Source organism: Mchenga conophoros, linkage group LG1, assembly GCF_057382185.1.
Source record: "Mchenga conophoros isolate Kocher_MC1m ecotype Shallow Benthic linkage group LG1, M_conophoros_male_GT1.1, whole genome shotgun sequence".
In the NCBI taxonomy this organism is placed as follows: Eukaryota; Metazoa; Chordata; class Actinopteri; order Cichliformes; family Cichlidae; genus Mchenga; species Mchenga conophoros.
This window is the reverse complement of record NC_140526.1, coordinates 11,730,503-11,753,272: the sequence shown is the minus strand read 5'-3', so window position 1 is coordinate 11,753,272 and position 22,770 is coordinate 11,730,503. Positions and strand designations below refer to the sequence as shown.

Genomic DNA, 22,770 nt, shown 5'->3' with positions numbered 1-22,770 from the left:
TTTATTTTTGAAATGTATTTATTTTGTATTTATTTTGAACCTTGATGCCTCTATGTCCCCATACAATACATTCAATATATACATTTGGCCATGAGGGACTGTACAGAGATATGTTGAAGTAGTGCATACATACATGGCACGAAAATGTACACAAAGAAAACTCAAAGTTTCCACTTTACCACAGTCAAGTCTCAGGGCAAGTCTGTGGCTGATGGCTGCTTACACCAGTGCACACACATGCGCGCGCACACACACTCACTCATTCAACAAACACTGCTTCAAGCATGCACATTGTGTGTGTACGTACACCAACACACACAAGCTTTAAGACACTTCCGAGGGAGGAGAAGGGTTCTTTCAGGTTCTCATAAATAGATACACAAACGTAAAGAGAGCGTCTGCTGACTGCATCACCCTTTTTTCAAGAACACCCTCTCCTCTGTCTCCTTTATTCTTCTTCTACATCTTTCCATCTTCTTACTCTCCAAAGCTAAGGCCTCTCTCTAGACAGTGCTGCCATCATACGCAGGATCTTTCCTATAGTAGGGTAACACTCATCAGCAGCAGTAACTTAATAAAGAGCTACTTTCAACATTTGATCTCTTAAGTAGTGAACATTCGCAACATAAAGAATTCAACACACACACGGTTAATTTTAAATTTGCATTTCCTATTTGGATATCTTCTCTCGAGAAGCACATAGGTCCACTTCAACAATGCACTATTCCTCGATAAAGCTGCAGTGCCATGATGAGACACCCTCATGCGATAACAGCACCTGTCTCTTCACTTAATGCACCAGCAAAATATACCTCTAAATACATACCACATTCTGCAGTTTATTTTTTACTAATGCCACTCTAGTGATTAAATTTCTTCCTGGCAGACATCTTGTACCATCACATTTGTCATTAACATTTGTAGGAGGCACACACCTGACATTTTCCCTTCAATGACTGTAGTTTAGTTGCATAGCACACAGCAGAGATAGTATTAAAGCCAAAAGTTAATTTGGCTTTATACAGAGTGGTCATGCTCACATAAGTCAGTTTCTAACTCTTAGTGTCTGTAACTTTTAGGTAGGACTAAAGCCTCTCCCCCCCCAACTTTTTTTTCTAATTGCTCATTAAACCAATGGGTTTTTCAGCTCATAAAAAGTGTTAAAGTTCACCAATGAAGAAGAAGTTTGGTCACACATGCATCAGGCAGCCTTATTAAAATCACTTCGCGGTGCGACTACTGTTGGAAAACCGGCTTCTTCGGCTTATAATTTGCCAGTAACATTAGAAGCAAGCATGTCATTACTTTGAGTTGTTAAAATCCAATCAGCTTAATGAAAGAATACAGGAAGAAAGGGGGTAAAAACAACAACAAACAAATAAAAAAAAAAGAAAAAAGTCAGCCATAGGTGGGGGGGTAGAGGTGACAATCTAAGAGGTTTGAGCTGTACCTGTCACCAGGGGCCAGCGGGGTTAAAAAAATAATAATAAGAAGAAAACGACTGCAATTCTGAGTGTGTGCACACATTCTCATGTGCATACAAATACTGCACACACAGACCTGTTGGACACATGCATACTCACGCTTACACCTAGTATAGACATCTGGAGATTTTAATGAAAAGTGGAAGCATGACAGGTTGAAGGTAGGTGATTATCCGGTTTGGACACGCTGGACTGTAATCGATGTGTGTGCGGACGGGTACGCAATCGTCTCTCACACGAGGTTTGACAATCCTGTCGGACAGGAGACGCGGTGACTTGTGTCCCAGAGTGAGGCCACCGAGGCAAACTTGCACTTAGCAGAACTGGAAACAACAAAAATGCTGAAGCACCACAGCAAAAGAGGCTGGAGTAGTCCCATAAAACACGATCACGTTGGCACAGAACGATGAGGGTAGGGGTGGGGGGGAACGGGCCAATCACAAAGGAGTAACACATCAGTAATAATCACCCCAGAATAAATTACAGTCACAGAACAATTGTTAAAAGCAGAATTAGAAATCGACTGATCTAAGCGGACTGATTTGACCCATGCATTTTATAAGGCATTAACCAAACATTTCTTACGTTGCACAGTATTATAATAGTCACTATACATACAGTTGCTGATCTGAAAAAACAAAAAACTGCTTGTGTTTTCATTAAACAAATCTCAGATTAATTGTATAAAAAAAAAAAAGCAAAAAAGCATATTCCTAAAACTAATGATGCATTCTTTAAGGGAATTGGGAATGTCGAAGAGAGAGCAGATCAATGTCTGCAATCCCATTGTACCTATTGATCTGCACATGGGCGAATGAAATTGATTTTCTGAGGTAGACAATACAAGCATATTTCATTCTCCCGATGCAAAGCCATTCTAAGCAGGGGTAGTGGGGATAATTTGGTCCATTTGGACAGGCTCTGGTCTTTAGCCTCAGCCAAATGTACTGTGTCAGATGGGTTGACCCATCCATCATGCTCTCCTGCCTGTCTCAACACCACGGTACTTACATTGTCACTGGTGTGATACACCCACTCAATGATGGATAGCAGACAACATGCACTATGACAAGATAGAGAGATCAGTCTGCACAGCTCACAGGCTTGTTGTTTCCACGCAGCTGGGGACGCTCCATTCATACACAGCCAGTTTATTTAATATCCCGGCCACTGTATGAGGCACACGTGGACAATATCGTTCGACATGCATCATAAATGTTGCTTCCCTTACAGAGGTCTTATAATCTTCAAATCCCCTTTGCAATATGATTACAGTAGCAACAGAGCCTAACCGAATGAGACACTCAAACAAACATTTCAAATATAATCGTCATTTTGTGTACTCACAGGGTACAACAGTTTATGCTAAAAGGCAAATCCCAGTGACAAACGTTAAGTTGTACCTTTCTTTTTCTTTACGTCTTAAGTGCTATGGGTAATCAGCTCAACAGTCAGTGAAATGATGTTCTGTAGATAGTCAGTCTGATCTACTAAGCAGATGTCTATCATAAATAAAATAACATAACATAACATAAAATAAAATAATAAAAAACTTCTGCAAATCTGAGTCTGTATGTATGAGATAGTAAGCAGAGGGCCTTCAAACAGGTCTGGAATCTGTTGGCCAGTGAGGTGAGTCAAGATCAGCAGTTTAGGATGCCACTGTTCATCTTCCCGTGAGCCTAGTGGGCTCTTTCCAGAGGGACAGGAAACAGCGAGCCACAGGTTGGCCCAAAGTACTGCAAAGCAGATGCCTGCAAGAGACCTGGAGTACTATAGTGTCCTGATGGCTACAGGGTAGAGCAGGGACATATGTTCAGCACCTTTGATGGGCAGCTTGCGGCTGGAGTAGAAATGGATGATCTCAGGCACGCTGTCGAAAGGGCAGCTGTTCTGGCCCAGGATGTACTTGTTCTCCTTGGTCCGTGACAGCTTCATGTGCATGAAGCCCTGGCTACTCCTGGAGACAGAGGAAGACAGAAAAAGCTCAAAACAAAATTCTGATCTTTACAAGACAAAACCAGATTATTTTTATCATGCTCTGACACAAAAAAATCTTTGAAAAAAATAATTTGTTTTGTCCCCACTTCCTATATTTCAGGAGCAAAGAGGCCTTTCCTTGCTTCAGGCTCTGTCCTTTCACCCAAAAAGGAATTTGATGACAGTTCATTCAGCTGACGTAAAGACATTTCACTCAAAACCGTCGAAAACAGTCGAGCCAATTTGTAGAGGTTCTAAATACTGTAGTTGGGAGATATCAGTATGGATCAAAGCAACGTATTGACCGATTAGCGAGCAGACTGATATTGCCATTCCTGGAGTCACACCACAAGCATGCCTTAAAAAACACTAACAAGAGACAACAAGTATGTCAAAAGCATCAATCTATGGGAGTCCCAACAGATATCCTCTTTTGTCAGCTTCCCCTCATTTACTTCTCCAGTAGTTGTTCCCCACAGTATGTGACAGCGCTCTGAAAGCTGGATTACCTCTGATAACTTTGGAGGTGTCAGGGGAGGGGACTAAAAGGCAGGTTGCTTAAGGTGCTGGGTTTCACATGCAGTGCATAAGGATGAGGCTAATGAACCCCCAGGATAAATCACTCAAGCTGCAGCAATAAATGCACAGCAAATTAAAAGCTCCCCGCGTGTTCCAAGGAGCCTTCGATCAATACATTTTACAGCTTGCCAGTAATCTTCTGCTTTAAAATAGAAAATTACTTCTTTTTTTTCCACTTGGGAAGAGATGCAACAGTAAGCTTTAGCGAGTAAGTGACACAAAACTAATGTTCACTGTAGCATGTTTTGTAAATATTCTCTTTTAGTAATTTGACTTTACAGACTAAATTAGCATAACAGCTTTTTCAATCAGCAGCTAATACCTCCAGCAGGTTATGATTGCTTTAGGCACAGTTCATTGACATTATAACCTGTCCTCAAAAATAAAGTGCACCAGCACCTGCCTAACATTTATTTTTTGGAAAATAAACTCTCGTGCAAAAGGTAAGAGGGGATAATATGTTAACCACATGTAGTAATAAAACTCCTATTTTTCACTAACCTAAGGATAACAGCTGTAAAGGTATTTACTTATGAGGCCAGTCAGTATAATCTACACTATTCCATTCTGTGCTTCAAAGTTTATACCGAGCAGGGCTCTTGTGAAAACTGTGAAAATGCACTAACCACAACAGACAGGAGCAGTGGGCTGTCAAGGCTGTTGATGAGGCTGCCACATGAAGCAACTACAGCAAATAAATTGATGTTTTTCCACAGTAAATATATGCATATTTTTGTAGTTATGCCCATTATCTTTGATGAACAGGAGTGACAACTTGGCTTTAGGCACCTGAAGCATCAGGCCGTTCTTTACTTATCTCCTAATTGCATGTATGATGCCGGTGGATATGTTCTCTCTCTGATGCACAGAGAAAACCCAGAACAAAGATAGCAATAAGATGAAAGGAAAAACAAAAAAACCAACAACAAAATACATATACACATATACATACATATATACATATAAATACATACACATATATACATATACACACACAGGTTCAATTTAGGGACACTGATCAGGAATAAAGCACAGATTTTTCTTTATTTTAACAGATAAAGAAGTGCGTGTTTTGGGGTTAGCATGATTGAGATTATTACTATAAATATCCAAAATATTTCAAAGCTAGTTCGGAGCTTTTTATGTGTAAGAACTGAAACAAAAAGCTGCAGGATTTCTAAGCCATTAAACTGAAATACACACGAGTGCCACCTCTCCATTATTGTGCAGATTTCCAAATCTCCGTTGCCACGGGTCTCAAAAATGCTATGATTCTGCAAATGGTGCTTTCAGAGCTCATTTACAAAAAAAAAAAAAAAAAAAAATCTTTCCTGCAAAGTGCATTTGATGAATCTTCACATGGAGCGCTGGGAGAACGGTGTTAGGTTACACAGAGGCACACTTAAAAAGGCAAACACATCAATAGCATCATTTTTAGATTCCCAGCTGATTTTCCATTTGGTGCTCAAAGCTGCTTATTATGTTACAGTCCTGCAGAGACAGAAACCAGGACAACAGAGCAACACGGTAGTGTTGCTGATAAAATAAAATGAATACGGGGCTATTTTTGAAAAGACAGGCCTTTGTGGTGTTATCATAACACTGCGTTCGTGAACTTATATTTGTCTAATCAGGATTAATCTGACTGGGGAGGTGTGCTGTCTTGTTTATTGAGGTTTATGACTTTGATTTAAACCGAGTACCACTCAGAGCAGGAACAGCCTGACAGCAATCACAGCTTATCTTCTCCTTCCATATATTGGATGGCTTCATGATTGATACTCTCTGTGTTATGAATCTAAGGCAGCAGAAAAAGCAAAGTCATATGCCAACAAGATAGTGAACCATAGCAAAAGGGCTGACCTTTTTAAGCCTTTCTGGGCATCGGATGTCGTATGTACTCATGATTTTATATTAGCATACACTAAACCTCCCTGGGATGATACCATTCTGTACGTTATCGACGCTAAGGTAAGTGGGTGAAGTGGCAGACAAATAAACATACAAACAACTCTTGGCATAGTTTTGTTCTTCGGCTGAGAAAGGTCAGGCTAATTTTTGTGCTCCATGCAGTCATTCGTCTATTATGTGTCATAATATGAAGCTGACATTTTGCATCTAAAAATGTTCAAAAATAGTGTCTTTGGAGGTGTTCCAGCGATAGAACACACCAGTAAGTTGCTAACTTACCCCATTTACCCCACTGGCATCAAACAGTCTTTGGGATACATTTCCCCTCCTCAACCAGTGGAAACAGGCTCTGCAGAGCTCTCTTGTGACGTGAAAAATGAAATGACACTGTGCTTTGAAAGCCCTGTGAAGGCTTTAATACAACTCAAATACCAAAAAAAAAGGTTCTCTCCACTGAGAGTAAAGAAGAGGAGCAGGTGGGGACAGGTGAACATAAAAAGGGGTTTAGGAGGGAAAAGCTTTCCGTAAGGCCAGAGGACTCTTGAGGCAGGAGGTCTCAGTGACGTCTGTCTTTATCAATAATGCAATACACATATGTGGCACCTCGCGGCCTCATACATTTTTCAGTAACCTCAGACATGTCGGATCTTCACCTTGGGTTTCCACTCATTTTCTGTGGCAGCAGGGGAGACGGGCTTGAGTGAGGAGGCTGAACTCATATTTGTAGGGACATGCCATTTCCACAAATGAGCATGACGATCGTTTTCTAGGTTTCAGCTGGTTTACATCAAGAGCACAAGATTCTATAACCCAAATGTGCTGACACACAGTTACACAGAAATTATGAACAATCTGCTGTTATTTAAGTCTATCAATACAAAAATAAGAAGGTTAAACTCCTAAGATGTTTGGTTGCTTACAACTTTAAGATCTCATATGGTTAAAGTGAGCTCCCGCAACAGGGTGTGGAATAACAGGGGGAAACCACTGATTTCCAGTGCTATTGGCAGACCACAGCTATTCCCAGGCAACATTAAACCTCATTCTACTTAAGATTCCAAAAAACCTTGAAAGTAGGCCCTGGAGCGAAACGCTCTAACAGACAGTGAAAAGGTATTCCTAAAGTGCTCGAGACACTTTATTCTATAGTTCTCACTAAGTCGAGACGAGTAAATAATTCTGCATCAACACTAATGACCTCATCGGCATGGCCTTTGTCCTCTCCTTGTTTTCAGACTGACAAACAGCTATTAAATGTGTCACAGAAGCCAGTCAACGTTTTATCTCTTAAAAGAGTAACCATCAGAAAAGCGCAGTAACAGGGGAGCAGAAGGATCCGACCTCACGAAAACACTTTCCAAACTGTTCTCTGATAGTACAGGCCATTATTATAAAGGTCCATCTGAACATCCTTTAAATGTGGATTAGTGGAATGAGACCATTACTGAACTAGAAGGTTAAAACATGTTTTAACCTCTCATCACTAAATACAACTTTACTGACCATTGCTCTTATCGTGGCCTGGCTGTGTTCAGTATAGAAAAAAAAAAGCTAAATAAGTTTCATGGCTCCAGGCCTTCCTCACTCCCCCGCCTCCCTTCTCCCTCACTCAGATAATCTAACAATCAGCTATTTCATTACTGGAGGTAACCCCAATGGCATTAGACGGCCAGTCTCTTTTTAAACATACGAGAGAGATGGATGGATTAATACTCTCAAGCCTGGCACAAATTATACACTACATTTTCATATTTCAAAATGGGGCTTTTGCTTATTAGAGAGGCTTTCGTCAAACTCGCTGTCTTCATCATTACTCTGCATATCATCATCCCGCAGCAAAAATATTCACTTGTTATCTTTACCATTTTGTTAAAAAAAAAAAAAAAGCAGACTTTTTACTTTTCTAGATCACATATTCAGGTTTGCACTTTACACACATCAATATGTGTCTTTTGAGTGCTAAACAAGTTATTTTTGTTGCTTAAACTGACATTATTACATATTCCTAACTCCAAGGAAAATTCTTTTGGTTTTACTTTCCCAGTAACTTCATATTAGACTGTTTTGTGTGCCAGTCTTCTACAATGACTATGCGATAAAACATCTGTGCATTAACTGTTAACATGTCTGTTTGTCTTTTTATAGTGCTTAGCTTTAAGCATGCATTTACGACACAATGCATTTAATTCAAAATGACAACATTTGGGACAATTGTTACATATTCAGACAAATATTTTTCTCCTGCTGTTTGCAGTCATCCAAAAGCCAGTGTACTAAGTCAGCATCCTAACAGTGCGTCTTCTTTTCAGTCAGCAAGGCAGAACAAGAAGCAGTCATACAGATGATCAGCCAATGAGACAGGGAGTTACACAGGCAGTCGACTACGGTACTTGTCAAGAGAATTGGAGCAGCAGCAAGCAGAATTATTATCTTTGTCTTCCAAGTTATATAAGCCTTCAGCAGGCTGACTCCACTCAAAAAACAAAGGCTAATCAATGTGTCTCTACATACTACAGTTTTATTTCATCTGATGGCTCCCACATAGTTGCAGAGATTTTTCTAAATGTCATGGGACTGAACCTTGCCTGCAATGGTTAATGGAGCATATATAAAGTCAGTTTGACAAGACTATTTGTTAACAGATATCGAAGCCGGTTAAACACTGTTGGTTTTGGAAGACTTTCAGGCCGTTTCATATTTCTGATTATGTTTCCGACGCCGTAGCCGTGACACCTGGTAGCAACGATCGTCAAAACAAATCCAGCAAAACTCCACATTCCTATCAAAGCGATGGGACTGCACTGTAGGACTTCAGGCTAAAGTAACCTCTTCCAACTGTCAGGCTACACGTAACATTTCAGAGTAGCTTTTTTTCGAACCCTCTGCTGGACGCGGCGGGGATCAGGAGGTCAACGATGAAAGTGCACCATTAGCCAAGTTGCGGGTACATCAGCAATTCGAGGAGCAGATTCTGTCAGAGGGGTTACTGAGCGGAGGTGGAGGACGAGCCACGGGCAAGGTGTACAGCAGGTGGGGGATAGAGGTCTGAAGGGTGAAAGCTATTACCATACAGAAATGGAAGAGTCAGCAGGTATGTCCGCACCTTGACAGGGAATGATGTTACACTAGTCCACTGTGTGTACTCTGCCACTAAGTAAGTGTAGCTACTATGATAGGTCACACTGTTTCGTGAGTGTGTGTTCCGTGTACAAATCACTGACACAAGTTGTCACAACAGGCAAAACGGCCCCGAGTATTTGGAATCACATTTTCACCAAGGCTGCCAACCGAAACTGTGCATCTGATTATACTGTTTGTGGATGGTCATTTAGGAGACGAGAGCAGAGTTCTTACTTGAGAGAGAGGGAGTAGTCGTTCTTGCTGGTCTCGCTGTTTCTCACAAGATAGCTGGCCTCCTTACAGAGCCTAAGCAGAGACTCTGCATCTGTTCGGCTGATGGCTCCATGGTACCAGCTACAGCAAACGACAGGAAACGAGGATGAGAAAGGAGGAGGAACAAAGGAATGTTAAGTAAGAAAGAGTCAAAGCTGCTAAAGAAAAACCAAGATTTGACTCACAACTGGCTTTCCAGCGGCATTGTGGGATCGATACGTTCCCCGAGAGAGGAGCTGCAGTGGTCCAGTGAAGTCATTTTGGTGTTGACCAGACAGCCACTGGAATGTCGCTGCAGCGGCCGAGTTTTCCCCTCCTTGGTGGGCGACATTCGAGACTTCTCCACACCATCAAACTGGACTGTAATAAGAGAAAATACAGCTGAAAAGATTTCATTCTGGACAGATTTGATGGTTCAAAATGGCTCTTAATAAAGACAAACACCTGTAAACACCATTGAGCTACACTTCAGATTAAGGTCACTTGGAAAAACAAATTGTGTTTACAAGTTACAACATCCACGGTGTCACATGTATCAATTAAACTCGACTACTGCAAAGTGTGAGAACCGAAATCCACGCTGTGCTTTTACCAACTTGCACACACGCGCACACACAGAGCCGCTCTGTTTAACTCATCCTACTGAAGGACATGTACACATGATGAAAGAGACATAAATCAATCTAGCTTGCCCGTGTACACATTCCAGTTAGGCAAAATACACACACACGCAACCTTCCTCCAAAACAAGCTCATGCGCCTGTAAATAATCCCATATATACTACTGTATGGCTGAGCATTTTCACTCTTTAAGTACACGCAAATGTGCACACACTTAAGTGCACGCCCAACTCCAACACCCAGGTTCTGCAAGTTAAACATTGAACTAGCTTTTCAAACTCTCACGGTCAACTGTGGACATGACAAGCTCTCTTGGCAGCCTCACAGGGAAGTGTTTGATGGTGTTTGGGGGCTTAAAGTGACCTATGCGCACACATGAAATGCCAGGGGTCACGGGGCAACTTCACAGCCAATCAGCAAACAGAAGATAATGCTCTCAAGGACAAATTAAATGTGAATTTACACTTGTGGGAAAGAGTTGCACAAGCTAAAGGAATAAAAGGCTGGACAGTGGATGTAAGAGTAATTATCATGCGTCACAGGCAGCTGAGACATTTTTCCTCAGTAATCCATCACTGTGCTTCATGCCATAACATCTAAAGCTTCTGAAATCCCCCCCCCCCCAAAAAACCCCAAAACAAAACAAAAAAAACTATTTAAAGCTACTGACACGCTTCTCAAGCAATAACAGAGGGGCGGCTTCCTACATCAACCGTATGACAAGCTTTTCCTGGTTATTGTCGCCTGCTTCTATATGGCTCAAGACCAACAGATAGCCGTTTTTGTTTTTTTGATGGAAGTGGTTAATGTCGTATGAAACTCTCATCTACTAGGCAACATCAATCTTTGCTGCTCTCTGTCACTAATGGCCATCCTTGCATCTAGTGTTTAATTACCAGGCAGAACATGGCAGACACTATACACAGAGACAGGCAGTGTGATCTTAACAACACGTCTACATCTGTCTAGACTCTGCATTCCAGTCAGAGGATAGCATTACACTTTACAGATTGTGAGCTTGCCAAGTGCCTCTGTATCACACAGAGTGGAAGGGCTGACAGTTTAAATCAATTCAACACTACTTACTACAAGTAGTTTACTTGAGTATTTAGATGTTGTGCCACTTTATTGCTCACCTCTATGACATTTCAGCTACAACTGATACATGTGTTTCTATAGAGCCTGCTCTTTTTCAAGATATTTCATTTAAAAAAAACCCAAAAAACCCCCCACATGATCAGCTTATAAAATGCAATTAAATGATAAAGAGTGTTACCATTCAAAAAAAGCTGGTTAGTGGTTGCTGTCATGTGTAAAGTTATTCAATGTTTAATTACCAGCAATTAAAACAAGTATTTTAATTATAGTAATTAAAAGAAGTGCCACTTCCATTAACAGTGAACTACTGCTTATTAACTCAGGATATCGGAAGAAAAGCTTGTAATGAAGTATTTTTACAGTAGTGCAGTTGTAGTCCTTTAGGAATATCTTTTCTTTTTCGAATACTTTCTATGACATACCATGATGTCATCGCAAGCAGTGCTTTTTTTTGACAGATTACAGCTGTTTCAGGTCTGACCACTAGGGGCTCCCCTTAACCTCCACACTCTACTTGCGGTTGAACTCGTTGGCCTTTGGCTCAATGATGCGATTCCCCAAACATAAACTTGTGGAAATGATTATTTCAAATCATTCCGGCTGTTATCTTTGCCTCTGCACATTTGTTCATTAAAGGCCGACAGCGGGCTGGTAAAATGACAGCAAAATTGTACTGTTGCATGACAGCTGGGTAAATTCTAGGTCTCACCCTTGGAAGAATACAAGTTGCTGATCCATGTCCTTGAGGTCTGTCGCTCCTAATATAGTAATTCACATTATGATCCCGTGTTGTGTCTGCATTATTTTATATCATAGAGTCCATTTAAATTACATGCTGAATACTGGGAATTTGATCCAAGTCAGATGAATATATTGTATATGTGTAAAGGTGAGAAATGGCGTTTCCATGGAAACTGACCAAGGGGACATGGAAGATGCATGTTTGTTCCATTCAGCTCCTGTCAATGCTGACAGATCACAACATGAAGATGGAGCCAATTGCTCCCTGTCCTTTGCTTTCGATTTCTCTCTGTTTGCATGTGTCCAACCTTCTTCTGCCCTTTGCCTTCTCTTCTATCACTCTTGCCTCATCATTCTAACTCTGACTTTTTCCCCGAGCTCTCTTGCCACTCAGTGGTAGAAACAGATAGGGGAAAATGGACTGTGGAGGAATGTCTCCACAGGAAAAAAGGGGTGTTTTGATCTGTTATCTCTGATGGTCCCACTGCAGGGCAGACTGTCGCCAATTACACCTACTACTACAACAAAACCCTTAAACAGTCTACTTGCACTTCCATATTGAGAATTGACTGTGAACATAATATTATCATCTCTTCACTGATTAGTGACGCAACCATAAGAGGCTGGAAAAGGTATCAGACATCGTTAAGGATACAGGATGCAATCTTGGCTTTTCCCTACATAGATCAATTTTGTATCTACAATCCACTCACCCATGTGCCTGACCTCAGCTCTTCACATTTCCCTCCTCTTACCCAGACACAACAATCAGTGATTTATTTGATCGTGATTAAACTGTTTTCTCCCCCCTCTCCGCTACCAAGAAAGGGTGGGTTGAGTGGCTATTCTTAGTGTAGCTCACCCCGTCAACCTTTCTTGTCAAAGTGGAGGCTTCACTGCAGGCAGAGTGCAGTGCTCTACAAGGAGAGTATTACCCTGAAGAAAGAGCCCCCCAAACTAAACAAAAGCCATCATTTTTATTTGCTCAAGAGTGAATGGACTCATGTCTGCTTTGTTAGCTGGGCGCCTCACCATCACCATTCCGAAACTGATGTAGAGTTATGTTTTAAGGCAGAAAATCAGTGGGAGTGAGGCAAACCAATTCCCCTCTCTCATTCTCCAGAGCACACAGTTCGAAACATGGACGACAGGAGATTGACTAGAGGATTGGCCCACGGGGGAACAAAAGCCGTATGAGGAAGCTTAAGAGGGACGAGAGGGTGAAAACCTCCACACGCACGCACACACACACGGTAACACACTTCTCTTGAAATAAACACATAAAGGCACATGGGCAACTGTGTATGTTATCAGAATTGTTGCTTGTAAAGCACTGCAAATGGAATTTGTGTATCAGATTGAACTGTCAGTCAGATGGTGACAGATGGCTGAAAGACCTGTCCCCTTCAGACACACAGCTTCCTTTAGAGACAACTATATAAAAAAAAGAAAAGTAAATAACACGCACACACACACCCCACACACATAAGAGGATGGGGAAAGAGCTGATTGGCTAAGGCACAGATTAAAAAGAAATGGCAAAAGGACATTCCACGATTACAAACCACGAGATAAAGCACTGCTATGTAATATAGTGCTGCAGAGCAAGGCACAGGTCAGCACAGTACATAATAATGTCACTGTCTAACAACATAAAAAACACTCCAAAGTAGAAGTCACAGTAATCAAAATAAAAACGAAGGGAATCAAAAAATAAAAACCACAAAAGTGTGGTGACATCTGTCACTGACGACTCAGCACAATTTAACTACTACTACTGTCTCCTCTTCCCCCTGTGCACAGATTTCTCTAATTAAGCAGGCTAATTAATTCTCATTTACTAATGATACTCCTATTACAAAGGATGACTAGTCTGAGGGGCAAAGTGTTTCATCGGCTGCTGCATTGTGAGGTGAAAATTAAGTTTTCCAGCTAGGACTTGTGAAATGATTAACAGGTTTCCAGCTTATTAGAATGCAGTGCACGCTAAAAATAGGATTAAACTTTTACGCCGATATTAATTATATGCACCAGGAACTAAAATAATTGCTGCATGGCTTTTATAATACTATATTTTAGAGCCCCACTGTGGCCGTTTGAAGCTATAAGCTTTATCTCTGATGAGTCAACCATCTAGGAATACGCTCTCTTCTTTTAAATAAATTTCAAAAGGAAATTCCAAATTAGGTTTTCCAAGACAAAGGAGTGACCCTACCAAGTGTCAGCTGGGGAATTCATTTAAAATTAAAACTGGATACTTTTTAATTACTTTGGTTTCTTAGATTAAAAGAAAAATGAGGTAAGATAAATGCTTCAAAGTACATATAATTAATTCATGTTAAAAAAATTAAAAAGATAGGAATCTCTGTATCACATCCAGAAAAAAGTGTCTGGGCGTAAGGTGTAGATGTATTATTTGTTCTGCTGATCTGCATTTGAATTTTGGTAATGATGTTATATATCTAAGGACTAAACAAATGACCCTATCCAGCTTTCTAGTCTGGCTGACTCATGTAACAGATGACTAATGTCTTGATGTGTGACTGAATGTCTGCCTATATGCTGAGGTCAAGAGAGTACATTGCAACTGTATTCACAAGGGTTGTGGAGGCCATCAAGCCCCCTCCCCAAGTCTACCACTTGGACCTTTGACCCCTAAAGATGTAGACTAGGGCCATACCGGCTGAGACAGAGAGGGGATCACTTTACAGCTGGATGCCGATCTTAAACCCACTCACTTCACCGAAGGAACCAGAACCTTTCTCATGGATTTACGGGCATAAATCAACTCCTCGCCCTGTCCTCGCCTACAACACACATTGGTGTCCTCTTACATGGCCTCACTAAGTCTTTCCACTCTGTCAGGGGAAATCCCATTCCTGAAATTAGTTCTGCTACATGTCCTTCTTTTCTCTGGATAATGACAGCAGACAGAGGGCAAGTGTGTGAGAGAGCTACAAAAATAAACTAATGGCTCTCTCAGTTAAAAATAGGTCAATTACTTATCCACTGCATGCAATGAAAAAGGTAAATATGGCAATAAGTCAAGAACTGAATTCGTCTCCAATGAGTTTGATTTCCTAATTCGTGTGAGCCACTTGTAGAGAACAGCAGACCAGAGGGACATCTGGGATGGTTACGAGTATGTTGACAAGAGGAAATGGGGGTCACAGCGAATGGCAATTACGCATGCAGAAGGCAGTTCGGCACAATTAAAACTAATGAGGCTTCAGCCTAAAACCTGCAAAAGAGTTGGTGATTTTCTGCCACATGTATTCCAGATGGAAAAGAGCAGTCATTACAGAGCTAATACCTATAGTCAGATTTTTCAGTACTTCTCACATATGGTAACTCTTTCAGTACGTCTTCAGTGACCAGAAAATTTGGGACAAACATAATCATACATTGCAGTAGCAGACTAACCCTACCTATGTTTTGGTAGCTGCATATGCTTGGCTAGTAATGTTTTTTAAATGTTCAGTAGAACTAAAATACTGAGCTGTATGCTATGTAAAACACCATGCCTTCATTAATTAAAGACGGATGGATGGATGGATGGACGGACGGATGGACGGATAGACGGATGGACGGATGAAAAAATGGACGGACAAACATGCCAACAGGGAATAGGAAGATGGACTGGAGTGCCAGGGTAACTGATGGAAAGGATGCTGGACAATGAACACCAACACCCACCATGGTGGTGCTGGTCACAGCTCGTCTGTCCTGGCGAGGGCTGAGCTGTCTGGGAAGGAGACTCAAGCTCCTCCACTGGGGGAGGGCTGGTGTTGAGCTGGCCGACAGGAGGGGGCCATGGTAGGTCCTTGATCACTTTAATCTCTACTGCAAGTGTCACCAGAGGAGAGATGGAGGCAAGGAAACGATAGCAACAAGAATAATAAAGAAAGGAAGTGAGTTAGGAAAGGGAAGTAATGACAGAAAACAGAAGAAAAAGACAAAAGGTAAAAGGGGTAAGTGAAAAATACTGTGGATAAGAGCAGGAGAGTTGGTTTATACTGTGATCCAAAATTCAGCAGCAGCTGTGGGCTAGAAAAGGAAGGAATACAAGAGGACTGGAAAGGAAGGAACGTTAGTTCTAAAAGTAGGGCTGGATTTTATATCCGCTTCCACTCTGATGCAGAGCTGGATACTCAGATTGCTGAGAGGCCCTGAAGGTAACAAAAGGAATGTGAAAGTTTTCAATTATCAAATTCAATAATGCACTGAGATTCAGCCAATAACTACAGTCTCACCTTGGGAGAGATACACTAGATAGATGCAACAAGAAGTTCTTAAGGCCGAATTGTTCAAGCTCTAATGCATGATACAGTGCATAATATCCTTAAATAACATTCAGGCCCAAGTAATAATACTGTACTTTTAATGAGCAAACTATAAAATACAAACCTGCCTTAAGCCAAACTAGATGATCAGTGAAAACAGCACAGCTGCATACACTCTACTGTAACAGTTGGTGCTGTGTTTGATGACAAAGACCCCAGGCCTCTATATTAAGCCAAGTCAGAGTGTAGACAATATCTGTAGCTAAAAAGTACCTAAGAGTAATCCATGAAGGCAATGGACGCTACCCTGGCTTTGCCCCTTAAATAATGTATGCCTCATGCAGTTGGGGCTTTACCAGGATAATTGAGCACTCATGCAGCAGCACATCTGTTTCCAGCACAGGGCCACTTTTTAACCAGCCAAGGATAATTAATGAATGAGACAGAAAGGGGAATGTTTTTCTTCATACAAGAGAAAGCCAGTGATCGAGCCAAGGCTAATAAATAAATGCAATCCATGGGTAATAGCTTTGGTGAACGACTGCATGTTCCTCGGGTGGTTGTGTTATTTTTGCTTAGATTTTGCAGAGGTCTCAAAAGACATCTTTGTGCCATCAAAGCCACAGCGATTGAGCAAATTCTAAGGTCACTGTCCATGGTGCTGGAGATTTTATTCCAGTTACGAAAGTACTGTAAAAGAAAAGAATTTTAATGTGCAGCTACTTTTGGCACATAACTATTAACGGTTTCTTTTAAGGTCTTATAAGTTAAAAACAAAAACAAAAAACAAAACACGTCATCCTATTAAATACATGTCATCCTTCATTCTCTTATCTCCTTTATCAAAACCAAATGCATTCGATGAGTACGTTAAGTTTAAAGTACGGAACAACAATGGCAAGAAAGGCTCTCAGAACAAACCCCAAACATCCGAAACCCTCATTGTGACTGATATACAGCAAATATTCGGTCATCTGTCCAATAAAGGGAGTGGCAGAATTGTTCAAACATGGACAAACAACAGGCAAATAGATGGGTTGATGCAAATCAGATATACTATTAACGCTGGTGCACAGACTAGTTTTTAGTAGGAGGATGAACATAATGTTATGAACCTGTCTTCCTCCCTGAAAGGAATTGAACCATGGTGGTGGTACAGGACATGTTAATGAGAAGCAATATCAGCAAGCTAGATGAAGGGGAGACTGGAGAATATTCAATCCGACAAGCAATTAAATAGCCGGGCCTGGGGTGTCAGGGGGCTAATCTAGAGAAAGGTGGCTGGAAGGAGGAGCTGCTTGCTGTCTGTCCTGATGGGAGAGGTGTAGGCTAGAGGAGTGGATACAGAAGGTCAAAAACTCTGCTAGATAATATAACTTCCTCTACTTTGGGGTGAAGTAGGGGACTCTCTTCCTATGAGATTAAAAGCCTAATACTCATTTCACATTGCAGATTAGCGTGTAATTGTTTGGGGGAGCAGAAGGCTGCCTCCACTCTGCAGCCTCAGTGTGGGGACGAGGAGATGATTTCAGCGAGCGTGGTTCAGACTCGCTTGGTTGCACAGCTGAATAATAGCATTTAGCACTGTGAAAATTAAGGAAAACTGATTCAATAGTCAGGGTTTTGGGTGTGTTTGTGTGCGTTTTTTTAAACCTGGGTGCCTCACCTTGTGAAGCATTTTAAGGTATTGTTACTCCTAAGGTTGTCACTGACTTTAGATGCCACGCTGCTGCACAGATGAGTGCATCTTTACACTGCAGGGACAAATTCATATTCAGCACCGAGGTGACAACAGCAGTTCAGGTGATTTACACATGGACCTGAAGGCTTAGCACACTGCAGCCCACATTTTCACAGATCACACTGCCCACACTGGCTCTATCACACTGCCCTCTATCAATACATACCTGTTTACAGCTAATGTAGATTTAGACCCATTATCAGGTCTGTGGGTGGTAAATTGTACTCTGTGTACAGGTTAACTGCATCAGAGACCGCACACGCATATCAAGTAGAAAATGTAAATCATGCTCAGTATGACATAAATACTGTGCATTTTGTAGGTTAGGTTAGTTATATGTGTTAATAATCTGAGTCATATTTGCACAGCACCTTTCTAAATGAAAAGAGCAATAATGCAGAGCCCAATTAATAATTCTGAACGTTCATGTGAATACATCCGATCTTTTTTGTCGTCTAACCTTCCTCACCTGGATAATCCTCATTCAATATTAGTACACACCTCCTCCTGTTGACACAAAAAGCAGGTTATTGCCTGTCTGGAACTTGCGAAGCAGCTGTCGCTCAAAAGTGGCCATGTTAAAAATTTGAAAAGAAAACCCATCACTCATGTCCCTCCCATTGTACTCCTCCCATTGGATATGTACTTTGTTTTGTGTTGACAGTGTAGTAAATAAAAAGAATAAAAAATAATGGATAGGGGTATGCACTTTCCTTTCCTTTGTTCTTCCAGGAGCCGTTCTTTTTTTTTTTTCCTCTCAAAGCCAGGTATTTGTTTACCCGGGCTTTTCATTAGCCCATGGCACTTCATCACTGTAAACAGTGCAGCACCATAAATCACCAGCTATGCTTGTTTTCCACCAATGCCGTTTAATTTAGTTCTGCTTAATTTGGCTGGCTAATTGCATGCATATTCAAAACAAGCTGGAGTATTGTGATGTTTATGCCGCACATTATGAGCGGAAGAGCTCGAAATACAAAAACAGCCTCTTCCGAAGACGTGTTTGTTCCATCTGCACTCAAATCATTACAGATAACAACTGTGTAATGCTCCAGGGGAACTGAAATGCCACTTCATAATTTTTCCGGTATACTGTATCCATCACATTACATAGTCCGGCTTTCTTTTGAAAGGACCTGCGTTTGTATTAAAAATGAAAGTGACACAGAAAATGGGTGATGGTTAAGAGATGACAGCAAGGCCTTTTTCCATGCTCTTCCATATAGAGAGAAGGGAAAGATGGGTTACTGACAGCTGGCCAGCAGGAGCTTCCATGGGGGCTTTCTGGCAAAACGCTGCTTCTACACTTATAGCGGGAGGTTTACAGTGCTGTTGTGTGTGGCCAATGTGTGTGAGTGAAGATAAGACCCATGGCAGCAGCGCTCCGTAGAGAACGGTGGGACACATTTGAGGCTCATGAAAGAGGGCTGACAGGAAGGTTATCAGCAGGGTGTTGCAGCAGAGGCCAGTAGGACGAGACAGCGCTGCAGAGTGACAGGCAGCGGTGGGGGATATCGGATCAGCCAAGCACAGAGAAACTGAACCCCGACACCCACAAAACAGCTGGCTTTAACCCTGTTGCAAGACACCACGGTAGGACTGTAACTGAATCAATTATTTATTTTAGAACATTAGAATCAGATCTCAGATTTCTAGGTCGTTAAGTCCATGAAGATTCATTAAAAAAACCCATAAAGTTTCCCAAGACCTGAGGGGCTAAGCGACTAAACTGCCTCTGATCTTCAGTGTTAAATGCACGGTACCCTGCAGGCCAGGAGTCAAGTGAAAGGAGTTAGTAGCAGGTAACAGGGCAAGGAGATTAGGTAACAGTGGCTCTTAGTCCCACTCCTGCTGAGACAGCACTCGGATTTCCAATGGCGACGTGTCCACGTCTGGCTGTGAGAGGGAGGATACTATATGCAGAGCCAAAATGTACAGGGTGATAGACATATGGACAAACCCTACACGGGCCTCATATACTAACGCTTCATATATGGTCAAATTCTAATGCATCTTGGTCACACTTCACCTCCAGAATCATCCATCACTTACTCAGCATCCAGGGAGTAAGGATAGAGGTTGTGTCGAGTACCTGTGTTCGGCAGCCGAGTATGGTGTGGCGCTGGGGTGGAGAGGGACAGTGAGGATGAGTGATTAACTAAACCGCAAGTACACAGCCTCCCAACCCCCTAACAAGGCAGAGGATTTACATTCCATTGCATACCTGTCAGGAGATAGTTCAACAGTGAATAATAACACCAGACCAAGTGTTGTGAACAGGCGTGCAGGCAGGCTGTGATAGGGACAGCTGAGGAAAAGGGGGCTGCAGCAAGGAGCATTACTCTACTTTGCCTCCCCAGCATTAATGAAGACAAATAGTCTTTTATACAGATTGCATTACCGTGTTATACCACTGTGGGAGGGCGTAGGCGGCACTTGGTACTTATTTAATTGTTTTTTTTCCTTTATTTTTGAAACACCTACTGCACAATTTAGCAAGGTTGTTCATCTTTTTTCATTATGTGCTAATACTTTGTTTGGCGACATTTTCATTTCCCACATAATTGTGGGAATATGAACTGTGAAGGTTTTGATGGGTTCAGAAAACCGCTTCTAAATCTAAATGGTGAACAATATCATTAATCATTTATATTACACAGGCGTAAAGTGCTTCAGCAACTATAGAAATGTTGCTGAGGAGAAGTGCCCTCTGGAAACCTAAAAAGCCCACTGAGCTATAATTAGTCCTATTTTAAAAAACAGGCTATCTGAGCACAGAAAGGCTGGAATCACAACTTACCGCAGCCTGATAACGTATTTACTTAACTGCTGACATCTGGAGGCATGGCAGCATCACCACAATGGAAATCAGGGAGATCTGAACATGAACAGTCAAACAATTACAAATCTATATATAAAACAAATAAAAATGTTGTCATATTCTGCATAAAACAAACTTAAATCAGATTTAGTCCTACAAAATCTGATAGAAATTTACAATGGAAAGCTTGGAAAATATAGTTACTTCTTTAAATTGGTGGTTTGGGTAATATTTTTAAAGCTTATGATAAAAATTAAGCCAAGGTTTTTGTTTTACATGTTCATGTATGTTTAGTTTTTAATTTGGACCTTTGTTTTTTTCTGTCAAAACATCGACTTTTCTGCAAAATGGTTAGTGGTTCTGAAAATCGAACAATCACTTCAACTACAACTAGGTTTGGTAAATTACAAAAAAAGGCGTTTAGGCTTCTCAAGCTCTAACGCACAGAAAGTTCATGATCTAAAATTACAGGACCGCCCGAGTAACCCTGTCTCGACTAAGGGTGTAGGACAATTCCGTATTGGATCTGTGACTCATTTATGCCACAGATTTCCTGGCAATGAGAAAACGAATGGATCCAAAATATATTCGACAGCGGTGCAATAAAGCATCTCTGGGAAAAGACAAGAGTAGCTGGGCCCTAACCTAACTCTTAAAACCGTGCCAGAAGAGATTAAATGGGGATAACTGCTAAGCATTTGGCTCACATGACTTAAACATTGAAGCAATGTATAATGTCCTGAAGTCGCAGGTAAGCTTGTTGCAAAGATCAGAGACATGGGTGCAAGCACACAAACTTCAAGCTTGAAAGGTATGAAACTTTCTCTAAGCCCCTTGATGTCAGGATCCAAGGCTGGTCTGCACTGACACCTGCGAAAGCAACAAGCCCATGCTGACAAGGCTTGTCCTAGAGATGTCTTTCTTCTTTTTTCCTTTCTTCCCTTTTCTGGTGTTCAAATGTTGGGGAATTATTTCGGCTTGACTTAAGCATAAAACAGAACACAATCCAGTAATAAATCAAAGTACTTTTTACACTGCAGCTTTCCTTGAAAGACAACTTAAAGACTTATCTCTTCAATTCCAAACCAATATACTTTGACATGCACTGGAAATTGAATTAATCATCATCAAAAGAGGGACACTCTCTGTAAGAGGGGGGAGTTGAAAGAGGGATGTGTTGGTAAATAGTGTCTTAAACAAACTCTCCTGAGTGCTGCTTGACAGAAAAATAATGAGGGAGAGAAGGAAAGTGATTAAGAATGCAGCATCCCTTATTTAACTAATCACTAGCACAGGCAAAAGAACGCGACTCCTATGAAAACCTCGGGGCCGAGGGTACACAGAAGTAAACAGGAAACAGAAATTAAGTGGAAACATGGAAGGATGACAAATGAACACACTGACAAATTTATTTTATACATTTGCCTACAGAGTCTCACTACACTCTGCCTAACATGAGCCAATGAATCCCTTAAATCACAACTCCTGCCACAGTCAGATACATCTAGCTGAATGCTATCTATCTGTGGAAATCTTCAAAACTAGCCCAAAACCTCTCAGTGGACAAAGATAATTTTCTCATTTATTTCAAGAACTTATGCTATCTGTAAGCACCATTGATTGGTACATACCAGTACTCTCATTACCTGCAGGTATGCACCAAATACTCTTATGAGACTATTCTCCAGCAAATGAGATTCATGAGTTTGTTTCCTTTGCAATGCCACATAAGACTTTACACGTACTTAAAAATGAGGGAGCAGACCTTCTCCATCATTAATAACATTACAAATAATCTACACAAATAGAAAAGTGCGCTATTCCAGCGATTTGGGATGGATCCGTTTTGAAATAGTCACTAGCTCTGACCGGCTCTTCGAGGCATTACATCCAAATTAGATTCAACAATTGTGATGAAAGTGGGTTGGAGATGTGGCATTAATTACATGCTTTATTGTTGATATTAAAACGTAGCTGTGCATGTAAATGATATTTATGGAATAATTCCCTTCAACTGCGTGACTGTGTGAAGTCCGTTGAAACAACCCATTAACAGCACAACACCACAAGGGATTAATGCCTCTTTCATCTTCTGTATTGTAACCGTTTTACTTTATT

General features: G+C 41.2%; 1 protein-coding gene across 4 annotated transcripts in view; it reads right to left on the bottom strand.

The window, feature by feature from the left end:
- shf (Src homology 2 domain containing F) overlaps positions 1-22,770 on the bottom strand; it is a 93,537-nt gene continuing 70,767 nt past the window's right edge. For 2 of the 4 annotated variants that reach the window (XM_085260251.1, XM_085260017.1), the window contains 4 exons: positions 15,504-15,650; positions 9,533-9,707; positions 9,309-9,428; positions 1-3,444 (listed from right to left, as the gene is read on the bottom strand). In XM_085260251.1, coding sequence (XP_085116377.1) covers positions 3,258-3,444; positions 9,309-9,428; positions 9,533-9,707; positions 15,504-15,650 — 629 coding nt within the window. In that variant the 3' untranslated portion in view covers positions 1-3,257. The remainder of the gene's footprint in view (positions 3,445-9,308; positions 9,429-9,532; positions 9,708-15,503; positions 15,651-22,770) is intronic. The other 2 variants (XM_085260099.1, XM_085260180.1) reach the window with 1 other exon arrangement.